The sequence below is a fragment of the Eumetopias jubatus genome, unplaced genomic scaffold (genome assembly GCF_037043125.1).
Source record: "Eumetopias jubatus isolate StellerSeaLion01/CBP00866 unplaced genomic scaffold, mEumJub1_p1.0 scaffold_4, whole genome shotgun sequence".
NCBI lineage: Eukaryota > Metazoa > Chordata > Mammalia > Carnivora > Otariidae > Eumetopias > Eumetopias jubatus.
The window spans coordinates 74092170-74115543 of record NW_028274810.1 but is presented as its reverse complement, the minus strand read 5'-3'; the positions used below and the strand labels follow the sequence as shown (position 1 = coordinate 74115543).

General features: G+C 47.2%; 1 protein-coding gene across 1 annotated transcript in view; it reads left to right on the top strand.

The window, feature by feature from the left end:
- Window positions 1–22707, top strand: part of RIMKLA (ribosomal modification protein rimK like family member A) — a 30702-nt gene extending 7995 nt beyond the window's left edge. Inside the window, exons 2-5 of the mRNA XM_028123306.2 lie at window positions 8617–8847; window positions 13538–13624; window positions 19793–19996; window positions 22166–22707. Of these exons, the coding sequence (XP_027979107.1) occupies window positions 8617–8847; window positions 13538–13624; window positions 19793–19996; window positions 22166–22656 (1013 nt within the window). The 3' untranslated portion in view covers window positions 22657–22707. The remainder of the gene's footprint in view (window positions 1–8616; window positions 8848–13537; window positions 13625–19792; window positions 19997–22165) is intronic.
- Window positions 22708–23374: the final 667 nt, after the last annotated feature.

Below are 23374 nucleotides of genomic sequence, written 5' to 3'. Positions count from 1 at the left end.
GGCAATTTCATGTTGTTGGGGATACAGGAGAAAGGCCTGGCCTAATGATATCAAAAGTAGAACCATCTCCATACACCTGGCAAGGGAGTGACTACAGATAGAAAAGAGAAGTGTTCCAGGGACTGAGCTCTGGGGCACTCCAGTTAGTGGCTGGGGGGAAGAGGAGCGGCCAGCAAAGAAGCCTAAGTATACGGGATGAAGAAATCCAGGAGCGAGTGGTGTCTTGGAAGCCAAGTGGAGAAAGTATTTAAAGAAGGAAGATGTGATCAGACAGTGTTCAGATTTTGCTGGTTGATCAAGTCAGTTGAGGGATGAGAATGGACCATTGGATTTAGCAATGGTGGCCTTAGCATTGGTGTCTCTGATAGGAGAAGTCTCATGAAGTAATGGAAACCAATGAATATACACACTTAGTCTTGTTATAAAGGGAAGGTGAGAAATGGATTGATAGCCTGCTATGAACTGAATTGTGTTTCTCCCCCCAATTTTCTCTCTCTGCCTTCTGAGGTTACAGCAAGAAGGCAGCTAGCTGTCTGCAAGCCAGGAACAGGGCCCTTACCAGAACCCAATCATGCCGGCCCTATCAGACTTCCAGTCCCCAGAACCTTGAGAAATAAATCTCTCTTGTTTAAGCCACCCAGTCTGTGGCATTTTGTTATAGCAGCCTGAGCTGACTCAGACATTGCTCAAAGGGCAGATGGGTTTGAGAAGCTTTTCTTGAAGAAGAGAGAAATAACAGCATGTTGTATGCTCATGTGAGTGATCCAATGGAGAGAAATTGGTGATGCAGGAGAGAGAGGTGAATTGCTGGAGCAGTGTTTTAAGTGAGTGGGAGGGGTTGGGATCTATTGCATATTTCAAGGAATTGGCCTGAGCTAGGAGCAAGGACACTTCAGCCATTATAAGAAGAGAGAAAGTAACCTGTATGAGCCAGGTGCCGGCAGGTGGGCAGATGTGCTTGTTGGCAGCTTGTAGAGAAGTTCCTTCCTGATTGCTTCAAGTTTCTCTCCTCTTCTCTTTCTCTCCTCCTTTAATAGGAAGAGGGAGAAGGAGGGAGGAAGTAGCAAGAAGAGAAAGTGAAATCGTCTAGAGTCAGGGAGAGTGAACGTACCCGGGGAAATAGGGTGCTTGCCAGGCGGCAGGGAGGATGCCCTTGAGACCAGTCAGCAGGTTTATGTATTCTTTCCTCCATATTCCATTGCACAGCGGGGCACACGAAGTAGGCAGAGTTGGATTGGTCTAACGGCGTGGTTTAGCCAAGCAAGAAACAGGTGCAAGATTTGAGGATGTACCGTAGGTTTCAAGATGCATGGTGTGGTGTTTTGACTCCGGAATTTAAATAGGTTAGAAGGGGAAGTGAGGGACAGTGAAAAGACGGGGACCCATGCATGGTAGTTCCTGGGGTCGAGGTGGGGTCAAAGTTTGGCTGGAGTTGGGGTACTAGAGAGAGTAAGCTGGAAAGATAGGAGACACTGATTGGAGACTGGAATTATGATGAGTGCATTAAGTCTAGAATGTAGCCCAGAGTGGTGGCTGAGACGGGATGCTGGACAGCATCCTTGGAGGAGATGAGGTCAGGAAACGGGCCTGGGCATTAGAAGAATTCTGCACAAGGATATTGAAATCACCACCAGCTCTGACAGCGTGGGGGGCCAGTGAGTCAGGAGCTAAAGCTCCAGGGACAGAGGTGGGTGGCTGGGGTCCCTGGATGACTTGCACAAGTGGAGTGATGTACAATGGGATGAGAGTCAAACTGGGAGTTTTAGGGGAGGGAGAGGAGGATGGTCTGGAAGCCACAGCGAGGAGCAAGGAGCATCTCTCCCACTGGCAGGCTCAGGAATCCCAGGGGCCAGGGAGGGAGAGCAGCCACAACTGGGAAGGGACATCGGGGAAGCAGTGTTACCGGGGAGAGCTGGGGGTCTGCTGCACTCTGGAAAAGAAGGCGAAGGGAGCACTCACCCGAAAGGTCAAGGATAGGGGATTTGCTGCCCCTTGAGTCCTGGAGGACACTGTAAAGGGGAGGAGGAGTGGAAGATGGGAGCAGAAGACAGAGCCAGGTGGGGTTAAGCCTCTAGCTAAATGAGGTGGCCTTGCAGACTGGAGTCTTGGGTGACTGATACACGAAAGGGCTAGAGGGCTTGATGAGCTTTGTCTTCATGGTTTTGAGGAAGCTCGGGTTGGTAAGGTGGAGGGTGGGGCGGGGCTTGGGAGATGGTTTCCAAGTTCTGGGACTCCTGTTTTACAGAAGAGGAAACTGACACCCCGAGAGACATGTGTCTTGCCAAGTTGTTAAATGACAAGGAATTAAATCAAGTCTCTGACTTGGAGGCCAGTGCTTTATCCATTTCACCATAATCGGCTTTCAGCTCAAGTCAACCAACCTCTTTCCATGCCTTTGTAAATACATTCGCCCTGAGATATCCCTCAGCTCAGGGCTCCGAAGATGCCAGGCCTTGACCACGGATTTCTTTCTGAGAGGTAGACATTATACATTTATTAGTTTTACACATTTCTTCTGGGCCCAGAGGCACCATGAGTCAACATCTCCTTTCTGAAACTTTCCTTGATTCTCTCTCAGAGATTATCACTAACTGCTCCGTCCTCCTCTGCCATCACTGAGCCCTGATTCTTATGCCTGTTAGACCACTTCTCACATTGTGTTAGAATCAGTCGCCTCCTCTCCCCACCCACTGCCCAAACCAGACTGATAACTGCCAAACACCCAGGTGCTCTGCACAGAGCATCAACGGCATTCATCACAATTGTGTGTGGTCTTTCTTCAATTCCAGGGATCACCCCTCCACCCCATGCCCAGCCTTTAAGATGGCGCCTGTTCCTTAGCTGCCATGGCCCTCCCGTGTCACTGTTGCCCTTACCATTTGATGTCCCTGGGGCCCACATATGCATGGCAAGCCAGAAGGGCCCGGAAATTACTACCATGCCACTGGAGCAGCTTGCAACCAAAGAGCAGGTGTACAAAAACTACTGATTGCCACCTTCCTCTCCCCTCAGTGGGATAACTGAGGCATGGGCACTAAACCATTTCTTATTATCATGAGTAAGCCCCAGTTGCCGAGGGGGGTCCCTCACTTGACAACACCCCTTGTATTTGTCACCTTGCTTCCTCTACTCCCCCACCTGCATTTCCTGAAATTACCACCCTAATAATAAACGTCCTGTACTTGTCTCGGGGAGTGCTTCTGGGGACCCCCGAACTAACACTGGACTTGGCCCAGAGTGGGTGCTAAATAAATACTTGCTGAACGGAGGGGTTGAGTGACGGACTGAATGAATATTTAAGTTGTGTCTGTATGTCCGTAAGGAGACTAAGCTCCTCGTAGGCAGAGATCACCTGGTTCAGCGTAGTATTCCTGCTTCATAGTGTGTCTCACTCATCCCAACAGTTCAATAAAGGTTGAAATGAATTAAATGACCTGAAAACAGCAGTTGGTGGAGAACAAAAGGGGCCACAGAATGACTGGGTTTTAATGAGGTGGAGGACAGAGAGAGACACAGCGAGAGAGGGAACACAAGCAGGGGGAGTGGGAGAGGGAGAAGCAGGCTTCCCGCTGAGCAGGGAGCCCGATGCGGGGCTCGATCCCAGGACCCTGGGATCACAACCTGAACCAAAGGCGGACGCTTAACGACAGCCACCCACGCACCCCAACAAAGAACTTTAAAAAGGAAGGAGGAGTGGTGATAGCATGTACTCATTATAAATAAAAATAACTTCCTTAGGAGAAAGTGGTTAGTGTAGGATAGAAAGGAACCAGGGAAAACCTGGAGCATCATTGAGATGAGAGCCGGATCGGGTTTCAAAGGGCACATCTGCCTCATCACACAACAAGGTAACACAAAACTCTCCGCGGGTTATCCGCTTACTTTATTTATATTGTCCATTCCTTTCTGACAACTTGCAGAGCTTCTCTGCCAGCCACTGTCACATGATCTGTGAAAAAAGAGGGGTTCTAAAAGCTGCTGGAAGTGAGGGCTTTGCTTGCCACCGTGCTATCATGTCCTGTGATTTTATTTCTGCCGCTTGCTTTGTACTTGAAGGTTTTTTCCTAGTGCACGAGAAACCAGTTTACTTCTGCAGCTTTCTCTTGTGAAGCCAGGATGTGTGCGTGCGTGTGTGTGTGTGTGTGTGCATGTGCACATGTGCGTGCACAGCACAGGTCAGGAGGGTGGTGACCCATTACGCATCAGTTCTTTGTCAATGTGGAGACTTTTTTTTTTTAAGATTTTATTTATTTATTTGAGAGAGAGAGCAAGAGAAGGGGGAGGGTCAGAGGGAGAAGCAGACTCCCCACTGAGCAGGGAGTCCGATGTGGGACTCGATCCGGAGACTCCAGGATCGTGACCTGAGCCGAAGCCGGTTGCCTAACCAACTGAGCCACCCAGGCTCCCAATGTGGAGACTTTTAAAGTCAGATCTATTGCAGGGATCCATATGACAGGAAATCTTTCATCTATTTATTTATCTAATTTAATAAAAAAAGATTTAGTTATTTTAGAGAGAGGGGGAGAGAACATGGAGGGGGGAGGGGCAGAGGGAGAGAGAAACTTTAAGTGGACTCTGAGCTGAGTGGGGAGCCTAACGTGGGGCTCAGTCTTCCAACCCTGAGATCACAACCTGAGCCGAAAACCAAGAGTCAGATGCTTGACTGACTGCACCACCCAGGCATACCTAATCTTTTCTTAAAGTAATCTCTACACCCAACGTGGGTCTCAAACTCACAACCCTAAGAGCAAGAAGAGCCACATGCTCTACCGACTGAACCAGCCAGGTGCCCCAAGAAATATTTCATTTAAATGAGATAATATATGTGAAAAGTCTTAGCAAAGTAACTAAAATACAACAGATGCTCAATAAAAATGCTCACCAGATTCAGATCTGAATGTCTGCACCACTGACTATGGTTTTGAATTTTTAGAGCTCTACTTTCCAAGAATGATTTGCTTCTTTCTAAAGTTATTTCTCTGTATTATAGAGTACATTTTTTTGCTGTTGTACATACAATGCGAAAAGTCTAGTTTTGTAGAATTAACATAATTTAACCTGATACATGAGTTAGAAAAGAGCAGGCCCAGTTCGTTGGGAAAAGTCCCATTTTTCTATCTTGTTTTTAATGCAGTAAAATATTTCCAAATATAAATAACAGTTCAGAAGGATATCAGAACATAATGAACCATGAAAGTAGATTATTCTTTTTAGAAGTAATAGGAGAAAATACTGTTGTGGCTTCAAACAGTTGATTTAGACTGGGTTGGCCATTGGTCACTGTACTAATTAGTTTGGGGTCTGATCTTTTTCACTATCTTACTGATCTGTTTGGGGACAGGGTGATTTAGTTAAAAAAAAAAGGTGGTTTGAAGCTAAACAGTACATTTCAAGCCCAATGTAGGAGTCTGGGAGACCCCAAATAATATTCCAGAAACAGTTCAGCTCCCTTCCTCCTGCCCTGTTCCCCACATCAAGGTGATGCCCAAGAGCACTGGGTACTTAATCACATGAAATCCCTTGTCATTTGAGGGCACGAGCCTCTCATTGCTAAGCACTGTCCCTCCATCCATCCACAGCCAGCAGAGTCCTGCCTGCCCTGATGTCCTGCATCGGCTCTTCATTCCCTTGGCTTGAGGCCTATAGATTGCAGTGGAAATGTTAAGGACTCCGGGAGAGGTGACACATTTAAACTGCATCCTGTTTTAAGTTCATCAGGTCCTTTCCTGAGAGTGGATGTGAATGGGGCAAGGGGGAGCCATTACTAAGTGGTTCAAGGGCTCAGAACTCAGGAGCAGGTTTGCCAAGAGCCAACCTCACACCCAGGTTGTTCTTGGCCATGGTCGTGTGGATCTGCTGTTCGTGCCGAAGCCACGTAAGAGAGGCCGCCTCTTGTCTACTACTTCTAGAAATGGTGATTTCCCTAGGAGTAGATGGCAAAGAGAGCAGGCGAGGATGCGCACGGCACGAATGCCGAAGCCGTGAACGTGGGCCGAGGAGGAGCTAGTTGTGCAGATGTGTTCCTGAGCCTGTCCCGGCCCTCGGCACAGAGCTGGAAGCCGGCACAGCCAGAGCCCACACCTGTCTAACTGCATAGTGTAGAGCCTTTCCGGCTCCGCTTTAACCCATTCCATTCTTCATTTATTGAAGGCTTCAGTTGGAATGAGCCAGGCCCAAAGATTTACCTTTGGAGAAGAGAGATGGAGTTCTGGTAAGATTTCCTAGGTGTCTGTGAATCTGCTTGGGGCTGAGTTGTCTCCGTCCACCTGTGGTTGGTATTTCCAGAAACGACTGAATTCTTTTCTTCCCATTTAGAAGTTTGACTGTTCGTCTGTGGCCTCATGTTGGGATTTGAAAGCCAGACGTTTCTGCTGCTTCCCATTTCTCTAGGTCACTTTTCTGTTGCAAAGCCGTCTTTCTCATCAGGTGGTGCAAACCTCCCTAAGCTGTCCTTCCCTGCTCAGTGGAGTGTGTGTGCTGTGGTGATGCCAGCCCCCCCCTCCCATGTGGATGGCTCTGGAGAGTTTTCAGAGCAGATTTGCACATATTACCGCATCCCGTGATGTCGTCCTGGGCTGTTGTTGCTTCTGCCCTGAGTGTTTACTCACCATCGTCACCCACTGGAATACTTTTCTTTCTTTCCTTTCCTATGGGTTTTGAGGATGCTAATACAGCGTTTGCTTTTTTTCTCCTTTATATATTCTTTTCCCCAGGCAAAGGAGAAACCCTGTATAAATGATGCTGTTTTTTGATGGCAAAGTGAAGATAACCTGAATGCTCTTTATAAGTCATCCCTGAGAATTATGTTCCAGTTCCTCGGGCTCACACTGCTCTCAGAAGTACTGGAAACAGTGTATCTTAATGATTACACCTGCCCCCTTTGGTTCATTTGATGGAACATCTAGAATGGGGGGAAACTATGCAAGTTAGATCCATATAGTAGTTTTGTGGTTTTGGTTTCTTTGTTTGCTTCCTTTTGTTTGTTTTGCTTCGTGTTTTTGCACAGACATCATTCATCCTCCCCACGGAGAAATAGTAACTTTTCATCAGCATCTTTTGTGTTCTCGGTTGCGTAGCACATCGCTTACGGAATAGAAGGCACTGAGGTTAAAGCCTATATATAAGATGGTTCTGAAACTGCTTAAAAGGTTTTCTTTAGAGCCTTTTAAAGACTCCTTTAAAACGGTTCCCTACGACTGACCACGTAATTCCCTGAACTCACTTCCAGTTGCCTTCCCCATCCCATTTCTGGTCTCCATGGTTCCAAATCTGTCTCCCTGTGGCTTCTGAACAATTCAGCAAATGTCAGGTGCCTGTCGTGCCCCAGGCACTGTTCTAGGGGCTGGAGATACAGGAGTGAACCGACACACAAAACAATGCTCAGGGATAGCTGTATCTCTTGTGGTTGGAGAAGATAAGCCAAATAAGTCTTCTGCATAGAAGCCCTACAGATACTTGGAGACTGAACTCCTGGTCCTCCGAGTCTTCACTCCAAGCTCATACTCCCAGTTTACCGGTGTAATACAGGCACAAGTCCTTTTGCCATAGGGACCGGTTGTCTTTGGATGCGTTCTACTTTTGTTTGATACTGAATTGATTTTTAGTAGATTGATTTTTTTAAAGATTTTCTTTTAAAGATTTTATTTATTTATTTGACAGAGAGAGAGAGACAGTGAGAGAGGGAACACAAGCAAGGGGAGTGGGAGTGGGGAGAAACAGGCTTCCCGCCGAGCAGGGAGCCCGATCCGGAGCTCGATCCCAGGACCCTGGGACCATGACCTGAGCTGAAGGCAGACACTTAATGATTGAGCTACCCAGGCGCCCCTAGAGATTTTTTTGTTTATTGTTATAAAGGCAGTATGCACTTGGAGACATTTTGGAAAATACGGATAAGTATAAAATAGGAAATCACCCGTCATCCCATTACCCATTGTTAAAATGTTGCTATATTTCCTTCTAGTCTTTTCTAACTTGTATTTATCATTTTGTGTCCTGTTTTTTTTCTACTTAATATTGGCATTTTTGCATTCATTATATTCATAAAGATCATTTAAGTGGTTACATAATTTTCCAGACAGATTTTTATCTTTTTTTTTTTTTTTAAGTGGAATCTCTGTGCCCAGTGTGGGGCTGGTACTCATGACCCCAAGATCAAGAGTCTCATGCACTACTGACCGAGCCAGTCAGGTGCCCCTCCAGACAGACTTCTAAAGGTTAAGTCCTACAAGGCTAGTAAGGATTCCTTAAGTGAGCTGCACTGCTTCCTTTTCATGAGGTTACTAGCCTCCTAACCCACTGCATTTTGAGTTAATACTAGAGCTACGTGGAAGCAAGGTGCGGGACTATATTACCTATCCCCTGTGAATTCTTCTAACATGGATTATTCTCAATATGTTGCTTTTTTTTTTTTTCTGTTCGTTCTTTTGTGTTTCTTCATAATCATGCTCTGCCCATCTGTGTGGAGTGTGGCATTGACTGTGGCTTTCTCGTTACTACAGGATTTCCAGTGCCATTTTCAAAGCTGTCGGCTGGGTTCAGTCTTGAGGAGTCGGTTGGAACCAGTTCTTCTGGTGAGACTAGGCCAGCATGGAGCTCACTCTTGTCCTTCGATTGCAGGCCTGCAGCTGAACCAGAAGGCGCTCACCACTTTCCCAGATGTGGTGCTCGTGCGGGTGCCCACCCCCTCGGTGCAGTCGGACAGCGACATCACGGTCCTGCGCCACCTGGAGAAGCTGGGCTGCCGCCTCGTCAACCGCCCACAGAGCATTTTAAACTGCGTCAACAAGTTCTGGACTTTCCAAGAGCTGGCTGGGCACGGGGTTCCCATGCCAGACACCTTCTCCTATGGTGAGTGTCCTTGGGCTTGGAACAGGCCTTTCCGAACCACCTCTATCTCTGTCTTTTCTCTCCCCCCAAAGCGCTCTAGTATCTTGTTGGTTTTCAGTGTGAATTTGTTCATGTCAGGTGATTCAGCATCTCGAGTCTTTAACACGGTCGCTCCCTCTGGCTCTAATTCACTGGTGCCGCGTGTATGTGCTACACACTGTGCACCTGCTGCCGAGCTAGGCGCTGGGCTAGAGCAGTAAGTGAGAGCATCCTGCCCTGAAGGCCCTCCCGGTTCATCAGAGGCGGGGGACAGCGAGTGGACAGGCAGTGCCAGGGCAGTGCCATGATGTGTTAGTGCAAGGTGGTACGGGACACTCGGGACGGCTCCACATGCAGCTTCGGGGATGGCGAGGGAGGTTTCCTGAAAGCGAGAATAGCTAAACTCAGCTGAAGTTATCCCGTGGGAGCAGCAGGGACAGGGGAGTAACCCAAGCAGAGAGCAGAATAGAGATCGACCTAGACTCGAGTGAGAACATGACCGATGGGTGGTATTTTGAGTAGTTTGTAGATGTATGAGAGATGGAGTAGATGTAAGAGTAGCTTATATCGTATGTGAAGTAGATTGGGGTGACTCCTGAGACGTATAGTGCGTTAAGCAAGGAGGTGGCCTGATTGGAGTGCAGAATATCACCTTGGCCGCACCAAGAAGAAGGCATCAGGGCGCCTGGGTGGCTCAGTTGGTTGAGCAACTGCCTTCGGCTCAGGTCATGATCCTGGAGTCCCAGGATCGAGTCCCACATCAGGCTCCCTGCTCAGTGGGGAGCCTGCTTCTCCCTCTGACCCTCTTCCCTCTTGTGCTCTCTGTCTCTCATTCTCTCTCTCTGAAATAAATAAATAAAATCTGTAAAAAAAAAAAAAAAAAAGAAGGCATCAGACAAGGGCAGAGTAGAGATAAGGTATGTGGCTTAGGCTTTTTAAGCTATCCAAGTGAGCCATGATGGTCAAAACTGAGGGGCCATAGTAAGAACGAAGATAAATGGACAGATCCAGGAATTACGAAGGAGACTGCAATAATAGGACATGATGACTGGCTGGATGTGAGGAATGTAGAAGGAATCAAGAGGGACTCTGGTTTCTGGTTTGGGCAGCCAGATGTGAAAGCAGACATTCACTGAGACTAGAAACATGGGAGAGGAGAAGCAGGTGGGTGGGTGCGGGGTGAGGGGTTGTCAGGCAGAGATGATTTCAGTTTGGAGCACGTTCTTTTTGAGGCGTCTGTAGTATAAGCAAGTAAGAGTATTCTGTGGGCAGCAGATAAGTGGGTCTGGAGCTCCCGAGAGAGGTGTGGCCTAGGGAAGTGGGTTTGGAAACCTTCATTATGTTAAATGAAGTCACGAGAATGGATGAGACTGCTCAAGGAGAATATATAGAATGAAGAGAGGGCTGAACTGGACACCTTTTTATGGCAAATTTTATGTATATTTTACCACAATAAAAAATAAAATTCAGTGAGAGGGATCAAGAGAGAACCCTTCAGGGAGCAGGTCAAGGAAGAGGAACGTGCACAGCGAGCAAGCAGGAGCAGCCAGTGTGGGGGGGGGAGAAAGAGGTGGTGACGGATGCCAGTGGCAATAACACTCCAGGGGGGGTGGTATAATTAAAAGTGTTGTCTGGTTCTGAAAGGACAAGTGACATGAGCGCTGAGATGTGTGTTGGTTTTAGCAACAGGGACTTGATGAATACAGCTTCCGTTTAGTGATGGGGAGAAAAGCCAGACTGTCAAAGGGCGAGGGAATGAATGAGAAGTGAGAAAATGCAAACCTGTTTGAGTAGCTCCATGGTACGGCTACAAGCTTGTAGTTAAGACATGATGCAGGGGCAAGGAATAGGGATTTTGTTTGTCGAAGGTGGGAGAGAACCCAGCGTGTTTAAAATGGCAGAGGAGGGATGCCTGGGTGGCGCAGTCGGTTAAGCATCCAACTCTCGGTTTCGGCTCAGGTTATGATCTCAGGGTTGTAAGATTGAGCCGCATATCAGGCTCCAAGCTCAGTGCGGAGACTCTTGAGACTCTCTCCCTCTCCCTCTGCCCCTCCTGCTCATGCTCTCTCTCTCATAAATAAATCATTTAAAAAAATAAAATAAAATGGACCTGGGAACTGGGAGGTTGAAGACCCATCAGAGAGAGTACACTTAATGGTGCAAGATTCCCGAGGAGGTGAGAGGGAAAGGGGTCTAAAGCACAGGTGCAGGGATGGCCTTGGATAAGGACTTCTCCTTCACTGTTTCATAGGGAAGGAAAAAATAATAGCTGGAGAGGAGTTAAATGTGTCAGTGGATGTTAGGAAGTTGGGAGTCCCCCCCCCCTTTTTTTAAGGAGATAAAACACTGCAAGGGATGATCAGTGGGCAGGACAGCCAAGGAGAGACTGTCTGCCAGGAGGCAGCAGTGGGGAGCTGTAGTTAAGAGGGAGTGGGAGGGGGTGCAAAATTTTCTTTTTCTTTTTTCATTCCTGTGCCCGGTTGCAAGTAGCCCATTGGTCAGCTAGGGCTCATGGATATTTTAGGTCACCTAACAAGCCTATTTGCATTCAGCCAGGGGGTCACTGTGGGCCCTTTTACCTTACTGAGGCTTCCGTTGCTCAAGCCTGTTGCCTAAAAGCAGTCTCTACATTCCCCCCTGACCAATCGATGGTGGCAAATTTTTGGCATTTGGGCAAAGGTCTCATCTTCAGATGAGAGTGGGGTATGCTGTCCCTACCTAGCCTTGTCGTCCGTTGGACGCTGGAGAGTGGGGTATGCTGTCCCTACCTAGCCTTGTCGTCCGTCAGGGGTTCTGTGCAGTTACAGACCAGAGCATGGTATTATATCAACGTGCAGGTCTGAGATTCGAATGAAATTCCTTGGTGGCCAGGTCCATAGGATTTAGGGGGAGGGGATCCTCCAGTGGTATGGGTGGGATCCTTGTTGAATTGTCATTTGTATATGGAATTGTTGGATTTACTCAAACATGTAGATGCACTTTTTGCCTGTAGATCAAGATGGCAGCTGGATCTCAGGGAACAAAGGGGAAAAAGGGAGCCTGAAGAAGCAAGGTGGCTGAGAGTCAGGCAGCATCAGGAAAGGGTCCCAACCGAGTCCCTAGTGTGTGTGGATTCGTTCTGGACGACCTTCTGCTGCCAGTTGCGCCTCAGGTTGGAGACCTCAGGGGGACGGAGTGCGAGAGAGGAAAAGGGTCCTTTGTCCTCACAGGCCCGGGCAGTCCGAGACCACATGGGGAGCTGCCCTGGTCAGAGACTTTCAGCTGTCTCAGGAGTACTGGGGTTAGACCGCTGAAGGGCTGAAAAGAGAGGAGAAGGGAGGGAAGGATCCCTCCGAAGGGCAGGAGGGTAAGTTCCTCACCCTTTCAGGTGACGGCAGTCTGGTGGCTTCCCCCTGGGGCTTCGGATCCTCACTGAGGAGCAACGTCCTCTGGAGGTCATCAGTTCCCCAAGGAGTACTGGAGCCGATCCACTGAGGGATCTTGGAGAATCCGGGGAGAGTCCTGGGCCACCAAATGTGGGGCATCCCAGTCAGATGGGGGCGGGTGGCACAGGCTATGGAAAGATCCACCCCAGGCAGAACAAAGCAGATAGAAGTTTATCGAGTACACTGCCAGGGAGCAGCCGGCTCGACGGCAAAGGGGAGACTGTCTGCAGGACTTCTCTTCTTTCTTTCTGTTGTTTTTTTTTAAAGATTATTTATTGGGGCGCTTGGGTGGCTCAGTCGGTTAAGCGTCTGCCTTCAGCTCAGGTCATGATCCCAGGGTCCTGGGATCGAGTCCCACGTCGGGCTCCCTGCTCAGCGGGGGGCCTGCTTCTCTCCCTCAGCTGCTCCCTCTGCTGTGCTCTCTCTCTCTCTCTCTATCAAATAAACAAATAAAATCTTTAAAAATATATATAAAGACTTCTTTATTTATTTGAGAGAGAGTAGGGGGAGGGGCAGAGGGGAGAATCTGAAGCAGACTCCCCACTGAGTGCAGAGTGCGTGATCTCACGACCCATGAGATCAGGGCCTGAGACGATGCTTAGCTGACTAAGCCACCCAGGCGCCCCAGGGTTCCCTTCTTTTTTTTTTTTTTTTAAAGATTTTATTTATTTATTTGACAGAGAGAGACACAGCGAGAGAGGGAACACAAGCAGGGGGAGTGGGAGAGGGAGAGCAGGCTTCCCGCCGAGCAGGGAGCCCGATGTGGGACTCAATCCCAGGACCCTGGGATCATGACCCGAGCTGAAGGCAGACGCTTAACGACTGAGCCACCCAGGCGCCTCCCAGGGGTTCCCTTCTGATAAAGTGTACTCTTTGTGCAGATGCCCCTGATTATGGACACAGCCTCATCGTGGTTTTGTTTTCATCTTTAACACTTTGCTGAACCACAGCCATTTTACTGAGAAAAATTTCTGCCCTGCCTATAGGGCTGTTAGGAGGATTACATGGGCTCGAGCATGTGAGGCCTTTGCCACATTCATGTACTTGATCAATGTTGGTTTCCTTCTCTCTCTACTCTCACGTACGTTACAGGTGCAAGATACACGTCTGTTGGATGGACTGGGTTTGAATTGCTTTAATCAGAGGAACATGAGGCCTTGAAAGAATTTGCACAGAGGGGACCGTGCTGGGCAGACCACTCCCGAGCCTCAGCCTGACCTTCACTGACTTTCACCTTCTCTTGGCAGGTGGGCACGAAGACTTTTCCAAGATGATCGATGAAGCTGAGCCCCTCGGCTACCCGGTCGTGGTGAAGAGCACGCGAGGACACCGGGGTCAGTGCTGCTCCTTCTGGCTTCCGCTAGGGCCGCACCTCTGCTGGTTAGAGAAGTGGGGCGCCCCCTCACGGGGCTCGCGGTGTCGTCTGTCCCTCTCTCCCCTCCTTGCTGCCCCCACTGTCCTTGCTGCGTCAGACCCTTCTCGTTCACTCCCTGGACTCGGCAGCAGACTCCTGACTTGATCGTGACTGGTCTCCCTACCCGGGTGCCAGTGCGGCCTCTCTTCTTCCGAAACGTCTGTTCTTCTCACTCCCTCGCTAACAAGCGCTTCCAAGAGCCCTGTTGCCTCTTAGACAAAGTCCGTATTCCTCGCCATAGAACTGAAGGCCCTGCAGCTTCCCCCTTCCTTTGCCGCCTTCTCTGGCCACGTGACCCCTCCATCGCCCACTGCAGACTACTTCTCCTTCACTACCTTGACCATGTGTTTTCTTTTCTTTAAAACCTCTGCCCTCTTCCATTTGCTGGCAGTGCCATCTTCCTCTGGCCTCTGGTGAACCTCCGCTCACCAGTAAAGACCAGCTGCACCGCACCCCCCCCCCCCCGCCCCGCCGCTGTTTCTTTCCCCTCCACATCCCTGGCCCCCCTCCCTCTCTGCCCGCTCTCCCTTTGTGTTTCCGTGGCACTTTGTCCACGCCTCTAGCATAGCACTGCCCTTTGTGACAGCTGCAAGGGCATGTGCCTCTCCCCCTGGCTGGCTGGGCACTGCTCAGGGGCGGGAACCCGGTCCCCAGCCTCCCCGGCCCCAGGGACCTGCCGCAGCGCTCGGTGCAGAGCAGGGACTGGTAACAGAGAGGAGCATGCATGCAGCAGGAAGTCTTCCTGCAGCGTGGGGGCAGGTGCTCCCTGATGCGACCCAGGGGGCACACTTCCATGCTCAGGGCATCTGCAGTAAGGGGAGGCCCCCGAAACAGACATGTGCTGAGCAGTTCCTGTGCCGGAGGGACTGGGCAGTGAGATGAGCTAGACTCGGTCACTGCTCTTGAGCTACAGTGTGCAGAGAGTAGAGATGGTTGCGTTGCAGGGTGATATCCTCTGTGGCAGGCCGGCCCAGCGCCTGCTTGGGCCTGACAGGGGGGGCCAGCTCGGCCACGAGGCAGGGAAGGCCTCACTGGAGGAGAAGGAGACTTCAGTTGGAGTGTGGAATTCAAACTGGAGGAAGTAAGTAAGCGAACATACGGAAGCAGGTGTGAGCAAAGCAACCTGTGGGAACCAAGGGTTCCTGTTGAGGAGAAAGAGGAATGAGTTTGGGGGCCAAGGTGGGCCCCTTAATGCTATTCAGATAGATATGCTACAGTGCTAAAGTTCGATGTCTAATTTTTTTTATTGTGCTAAAATATACATAATTGAGAATTCGACTAATATTTGAGTGCCCACAGAGGGCCAGGCACTGTTGTAGGCTCTGGGGATACAGAAAGGAACAAAACAAATCTCCTGTCCTCAAGGAGCTCTCATTGTAGAAGGGTAAGACAGACAATAAATGGAAATTAAATAAAATACATGGTATTTTCAAACATTTTAAAAATTGAGATGTAGGGGTGCCTGGATGGCTCAGTCGGTTAAACATCCGACTCTTGATTTCAGCTCCGGTCATGTTCTCAGGGTCATGAGATTGAGCCCTGTGTCAGGCTCCGTGCTGGGCGTGCAGCCTGCTTAAGATGCTCTCTCCCTGTTCCCCCACTCCCGCTTGCATGCTCTCTCTCTAAAAATAGAAAAATAAAAAAATTTAAAAATTGAGATGTAATTCATATAACAGTTTACCACTTTTAAGTGTACAGTTTAGTGGATTTTAGTATATTCACTATTGTGTACAACCATAGCCACTATTTCATTTTGGAACGTTTCCATTCCAAAAGAAACCCTGTACCTTTTAGGGGTCGGTCACATTTGCCTTCCCTGGACTCTGGTAACCACTAATCTATTTTCTGTTTCTATGGATTTGCCTATTTTGAACATTTCATGTCAGTGGAATCATCCACTATGTGACCTTTTGTCTGGCTCCTTTGACTTAGCACGATATCTTCATGGGCCATCCATGTTGTAGCGTGGATCAGTACTGCATTCCTTCTGATCCCTCAACAATAGTCTGTTGTGTGGATAGCCTACATTTTGTTTATCTGCTCATCAGCCGATGGACATCTGAGTTGTTTCCATTTTGTGGCTGTTAGGAGTAATGCTGCTGTGGACATGTGTGTACGAGTTTCTATGTGGACATATGTTTTCATTTCTCTTGGGTACCTTCCTAAGCCAGGAATTGCGGGGTCAGGTTGTAACTCTATGTTAAACCTCAGAGGAACTACCAAACTGTTTTCCACAATGGTTATGTCATTTTGTAGGCCCACCAGCAGTGTGCGAGCATTCTGATTTCTCTTCATCCTCCCTGATCCTTGTTTTATTCATTCACTCCTTTATTTATGATTGGTTTTCTTTTTTGGAGTACTAAATAAAACTTTTTGATTGTATATATTAATTTGAACGTTTGTAGCCTGAAAAGTGGGCAGGCCTAACTCTTAGAATATACATATATGGGGGCGCCTGGGTGGCTCAGTCATTAAGCATCTGCCTTCGGCTTGGGTCATGATCTCCAGGGTCCTGGGATCGAGCCCCACGTCGGGCTCCCTGCTCCGTGGGAAGACTGCTTTTCCCTCTCCCACTCCCCCTGCTTGTGTTCCCTCTTGCTCTGTCTCTGTCAAATAAATAAATAAAATCTTAAAAAAAAAAAAAGAATATACATATATGAATGTCCTCTTTGCCTTGACAAATTAAGCAAATAATCACCATACTTCCACCATAAAAGCAAGCCACAAGCCAAAATACATGTTTCCCAAGTGTTAGTAATGTAAGGGCCCACTTTAATTATTTATTTTTAAATGAATTTTTAAAATCTTTTTTGAGGTCTAATTAATATAATGATTCAGTATTTGTATACATTGCAAATTGGTCAGCACAATAAGTCTAGGTAACATCCATCAGTGTACAGAATTTTTTTATGATGAGAACTTTTAGCAACTTGCGAATATGTGATTTGTTTTTATTATCACCATCCCAGTGGGTGGAAGGAGGCATCTTATCGTGGTTTTGCTTTCTGTTTTCCTAACGATTAGTGATGTTGAGCATCTTTTCGTGTGTTTACTGGACATTTGTAGATCTTTGGACAACTGTTTATTCAAATCCTTTGCCCGCTTTTCAGTTGGGTTACTGGTGTTTTTATTGCTGAGGGTTTTTTTTTTTCTTTTTAAAGATTTATTTATTTATTTTGTGGGGGGCAGAAGGAGAGTGACAGAGAATCCTAAGCAGACTCCTGAGTGCAGAGCCCAACGCAGGGCTTAATCTCACAACCCTGAGATAACGATCTGAGCCAAAGCCAGGAAGAGTTGGATGCTCAACCAACTGCGCCACCCAGGCACCCCTTTTGATTGCTGAGTTTTTAAGAGTTCACAACGTGTGAACATAATTTGAACATGTTTTTTCCCCACCCTGTAGGTTCTCTTTTTACTTTCTTGATAGTGTCCTTGGATGTACAGAAGGTTTTGATTTTGATGGAGTTCGATTCATCTATTTTTTCCTTTGGTGGCTTGTGCTTTTAGATGTCATTTTGTGGCTACTTAATCCAAGATCACACAGACTGATAATTGCGTTTCCTTGCAAGCGTTTTATAGTTTTAGCTCCTACCTTTGGGTCTTTGATCCATTTTGAGCTAATTTTTGTATCTGGTGTGATGAAGGAGTCCAGCTTCCTTCGTTTGCGTGTGGATATCCAGTTTTCCCAGTATTATTTGCTGAAGACTGTTCTTTCCTCCATTGGATGCTTTTGTAACTCTTGTCAAAAAGCACCTGACCAGGGCGCCTGGGTGGCTCAGTCGTTGGGCATCTGCCTTCGGCTCAGGTCATGATCCCAGGGTCCTGGGATCGAGCCCCGCGTCGGGCTCCCTGCTCGGCAGGAAGCCTGCTTCTCCCTCTCCCACTCCCCCTGCTTGTGTTCCCTCTCTCGCTCTGTCTCTCTCTGTCAAATAAATAAATAAAATCTTGAAAAAAAAAAACCACCTGACCATCTGTGTGAGGGTCTACTCTGGGCTCTCAGTTCTATTCCATTGATCCGTATGTCTATCTTCTTATGGCAGGCCACACTGTCTTCATGACTGTAACTTTGTAGTAAGTTTTGCAATTGGCAAGTTGGGCTCCAACTTTGTCCCTTTATTCTTTTTTTCAAGATTGTGTTAGGTATTTGGGATCCTTGCCTTTCCATATGAATTTTAGGATCAGCTCGTCAACTTCTGCAAAAAAGGAAGTTAGACTTTTGGTGGGGACTGTGTAGATCAGTTGGAGGAGTGTTGCTATCTTAACAATATTAAGTCGTCTGGTCCCTGAACATGGGACAGCTTTCCATTTATTTAGCTCTTTAATTTCTCTCAAAAGTATTTTGTAGTTTTCAGCGATAAGTCTTGTACTTCTTTGGTTAAATTTATTCCTAATGTTTTTTTCCTTTTGATACTCTGGTAAATGGGATTGTGTTCTTAATTTCGTTTTCAGGTTGTTCATTGCTAGTGTAACACATAGTATCTTAGGGAAAATGGATGGGGAGTAAACGAATTACAGTGGTAGGTAGACCCTAGTGTATGGAAATGCTCCTTGCTCAGCGGGGAGTCTGCTTCTCCCTCTGACCCTACACCCTCTTGTGTCTTCTCTCTCACTCTCTCTCTCAAGTAAATAAAAATAAAATCTGGAAATAAATCTAAAGAAGGAAGTGGAATGGTACAGGCTGTGCCCTTGAGAAAGTTACTAATCTTGTAGACCTTTATTTCCCTCTAGTGTAAAACAAAAGTAACTGTTCTGTCCTAATGGCTTCATAGGGCTAATATGAAGTGTAAATGAAATAATAAAAAAACAATGTGTTTGACACACAGGGCAGGTGATCCCCCTCCCCCTTTTTCCTCTGTGCCTGAACACTGTAGCTCCTTTAGTAATTGCAGACTAAGCCCCATATTAGAACCTGCCACCTGCCAGGAACCAAGGAACCAAGTCCCTATATCGAGCCCCCATCTCTGCTGAAAATCCTACCTAATATCCAGGGAACCCCCAGTGCCTATACCTGAATCCCAGCCATCTGTGGTCAGATGCCAGATCTCCTGCTGCCAAATGTTCAGTGATGGAGACATGTGTTGGGGGGTTACTTCTCAGTCTTCTATGCCACTAGGGGCTGATACCCCATCACTCTTTTTATTAAGACTTCAGAAGGGTCCCACTCCTTATAACGTGGTGAGACAAATCTTAGGAAAACCATCTCTTTGTTCCATATTTGCTAACAAGAAGGCTCAGACTGGGTGTGCTCATGTCAGATTTGCAGAGCAAACTCATCAGGAACTCCTACTCAGATCTGTCAGCTAATATGCAAATGGAAAAGCAGAGGCTAAATAATTTTAAAAGCACTGGTGATTCAAGCAGAAAAGGAAGGATTTGGAGTCAAGTAGGAATGCTTTCCCTAGATAGCAATAAAACTATAGATCATTCCTTTTTTTTAATTATCGAATTAAACAGGTATAGCCAGATAATAAATTTCTTTTTATGTTTAAAAGGAGGAGGGAGTCTTTCAGGGGCTCCCTCTTTGAACTCCCATATCATTTGCCTATACCTCTCTTAATGCTCTGTCATGCTGTATTGCAGTTACCTTTTGTGGGTCTCTCTCTACCTAGGCTTGGAATTCCTCTAAAGTGTGTTCAGTTAATTATGTTCTGTAAACATGGATTGACACCTGCTTTGTACTTCGAGCCTAGTGTGAGGTTTTGGAGGATTAACAAAGTGGGTTAGAGATGGACTCTGCCTAATCAGCATCCTCGGGTGATGGGAGATGCTGACTGCTTTGGAATTGAATTGACTAGATCCTTAGGATTTTATTTTGGCCTCTCCTCTGTGTTTCTGGAATACATTATTATTCCATCCTGAAAAAAGAGTTGTGGTAGAGGGAGAGGGACGTGAGTAAAACTAAGAGAAAATAAGGTTCGGCGGCCATTTGATAAGAAGCGAGAGTTTGGTCAGAGGAACAGAAGGGGCCAAGGTAAGGCAAGTTCAGAAAGAACGGACAGCTGTGTAGGACAGGGAGATGGGAGGGCAAGGACTCAGTTCGGAGGCTTCTCTTAACTACTCCTCCTGCTCTTTGTCTTTCTTCTTAAAGGAAAAGCTGTTTTTCTTGCAAGAGATAAACATCACCTCTCAGACATCTGCCATCTGATCCGCCATGATGTGCCCTACCTGTTCCAGAAGTATGTGAAGGAGTCACACGGCAAAGATATCCGGGTGGTGGTGGTAGGGGGCCGGGTGATAGGCTCTATGCTTCGCTGCTCCACAGATGGACGGATGCAAAGCAACTGCTCTCTCGGTAAGGTATAAGAGCTCACAGTCCATTTTTTCACTAGGGATTTTTCATTAGGATGTTTGCACTCATTCGGTAAATGTGGACCGATCCCTCCTATCTTGTCAAATTCTCTGCTGGGCTCCAGGATCACAGATAAGAATTAGAAACAAGCCCTGTCCTGTCACGGCAAGCAGCCCAGGAAAGGGACAGACTGGTGTGGGTGCTGTGACAGAGGTCAGGCCTGGGTATCAGGACACTGAGATTGAACCCTGTCTGGTAGGTGTTAGGACTCAGCAGCCAGGTTTAAACCAGGGAGTGAAATGAGGATCCGTGTTTGAGAAAAACTGACACTGGGTAGAGGAGGGATTGAAGGCATGAGACAGGAGGCAGAGGAGTTCGGAGGGCAAGAAATAAAGAGCGTCTACACTGAGGCAGTAAAAGAAGATAGAGTGTATTCTGCTTTTGCATTGTAATTGAAGACTGTGTTTTTCTTAATATGTATGATATAATTAGAAAGCTGCAGTTTATATTTGGATCAAATGCGTAACTCCGTCCCTTGAAGCTGTTGTTTATCTTGTTTTCTGTTATGGTGAGTGGAGGTGTCCCAGGAGGGATATAAAATCTTGTCCCCATCACAGAAAACTATTGTCACCCTCATTGAATGAATGTGTATGTTGGTAATAAGAAGAAAGAAAAATGCCCACGGTTACATCCTAAGTGGCCCTGTGAGCATACCAAGGCTAGTGAGTAGTACAGAGGTGGAGGCACCAGTTTGGTCCTTCCTTCACGAATACCAGTCGAGCTGTTGCCACGAGTGGACTCGATGAGAGCGCAGTTAATGGGAGAGTCCCTGCCCTGGGACAGCTTACGGTCCCACAGAAGACAAGACCTGAAAGCAGATCATTGCAAGACCCTGGGGTGTAGTGCTGTGGTGGGAGCAGATGCTAGGCTCAGGTTCACACAGTGCTAAGTACTCAACATCTCATTTTCATGTATGGTGCCACCACGTGGAACCTCAGGTATTATGTTGTCTTTTTTAGTCACCATATCAGATGCATTCTTTAGCGAGGTAGGAACCAGATGGTTTTGCCATTTACCCATGTTGCTTTTCCTGGTGAGCTAATCTAAAACTCTTCTGTAGCCTTTTCCTTATACATTCTAACAGGTGGGGAAGGGACAGTGTCAAAGTGAAGGCATTCATTGTTGGACCTGAGAATACAGGTCTTACGTCTTTCCAAGGAGACTATTAAACCTGAGGTTAACTCTGTAGTAGGTAAGGACAGTCAGACTCTCTTTGGCACAGGATTTTGTCTCATAAGCCTTTCTATCTCCCTCTTCCTAAAACATAACGTTAATTTATTTTACAGACTTATTTACTTTTTTAGAGGTGGGGGGAGGGGCAGAGAGAGAGAATCCCAAGTAGACTCTGTGCTGAGCGTGGAGCCCGGCACCGGGCTCAGTCCCACGACCCTGAGATGATGACCTGAGCTGAAATCAAGAGTCCGATGCTTAACTGACTGAGCCACCCAGGTGCCCCAACGTAATGTTAATTTTGCTTTTTCTGTACAAAAGGAATCCATTATCATGTAGAAAATTAGGAAAACACGGCAAAGCCCAATAAAAAAGGTATTTATCATTAATCCCACCCTTTAAAGACAGGCATTATTAACATTGCTATATTGTTCTTTCTGGCAATATCTTTTTGTACAGTTGTGGTCATGCTGCACAGTCTTAAATCCTTCCAAATATTTTTCCATGGGATCACCAATGCTCTACGAGCATTATTATTCATGATTGTAAAATATGCTGCTTTCCTCTATTGCGAGATATTTGTAGTTTTTCATTTACTTATCAACAGATGTTTAGTGAGTGCCTATTATGTCCCAGGATTTTGATTTTCCAGTATTTTAAATAACCCTACCATCAACATCTTGGTGCATAAAGCTTTTTTCCATTACATAAGATTATTTCCTTAGTGGTAGGTCAGAGGAAATAAACATTTTAAAAACTCTTAGATAAGAAATGACCCTGTTGTTTTTCCAAAGGGCGTCCTGATTTCCAAGCAGATCTTCTGTGAGTAATAAGAATGCCTGTCTCCCTGCCCCTCCTCAGTATGGCCCCATCTCTTCTTTGAAGGGTCATTGTGTCCTTGGTGTCTGATATCACCATTATGTCACTGTGCTTTTCCTACAGGCGGTGTGGGCGTCATGTGCCCGCTGACAGAGCAAGGCAAGCAGTTGGCCATTCAGGTGTCCAACATCCTGGGCATGGACTTCTGTGGCATCGATCTCCTCATCATGGATGATGGCTCCTTTGTGGTGTGTGAGGCAAACGCCAACGTCGGCTTCCTAGCCTTTGACCAGGCATGCAATTTAGATGTGGGTGGCATCATCGCGGACTACACCATGTCCTTGCTGCCCAATAGGCAGACTGGCAAGATGGCTGTCCTCCCAGGACTGTCTAGTCCCAGGGAGAAGAAAGAGCCAGATGGCTGCGCTTCAGCTCAGGGAGTTGCGGAGAGCGTCTACGCCATCAACAATGGGTCTACCTCTAGCGAGAGTGAGCCTGAACTGGGAGAGATCCGGGATTCCTCAGTGAGCACAACGGGGGCCCCGCCCCCCATGCTGCCCGAACCTGGCTACAACATTAACAACAGGATTGCTTCAGAATTAAAACTTAAGTGAATTCCTGCTTTTTGGCAGCATTTAAACCAAATCCTACTGCTTCCCTATAGTTTTGAGTGAATAAAATCCAGACTAATGTGATTTCATTTGCACAGAAACTAGAAAATCCCATCTGGGCACTCAGCATTCTTTCTAACGATGATTTAAGCAAACAGCTTAGCTTTGTGGTTTTTACAGACACTAATATGAAAACACTCACCAAGAGCAACATCCCGGGCGATCGACTTCAGACCGATGTCTGCCACGAGCACTTGAATGCTACGGCTGACTTTTAAGGCACTGCCTGGGAGCTGCTGCTTCTGGCTGTTTCTAGCAGAGCCCATGAACTCAGACCGGCTCCCGGATGTGCTGCACTCAGGAGCCACCCCCGGAGGCAGGCGGGTGCAGAAGAGAAGGAATGTGACTGCAGTTACATGGCTCTTCGCTAAGTGTGTGTGTGTGATGCTTGAAGAATACACAGTTCAGTCTGTGCTCCCCGTCAATCACCATCTTGGCCATATTTCTCTGACACTCAGGATATGGTGTTTTAGGGAGCTTCCTCATTAGCATTTTCGATGAAGCACTTTGTAGAAAGTTTGAGACCGAACATTATTTGATTCACCGGTTGGCAGATACCCTGCTGCGTAACTGGGGCTTTCTACAAATTGCTTCGCCACTCTGAACTTCTAGACCCTGCTTCAACTAACGCCAGCCCCAGCAGCCTTTTGCACCTTTGCTG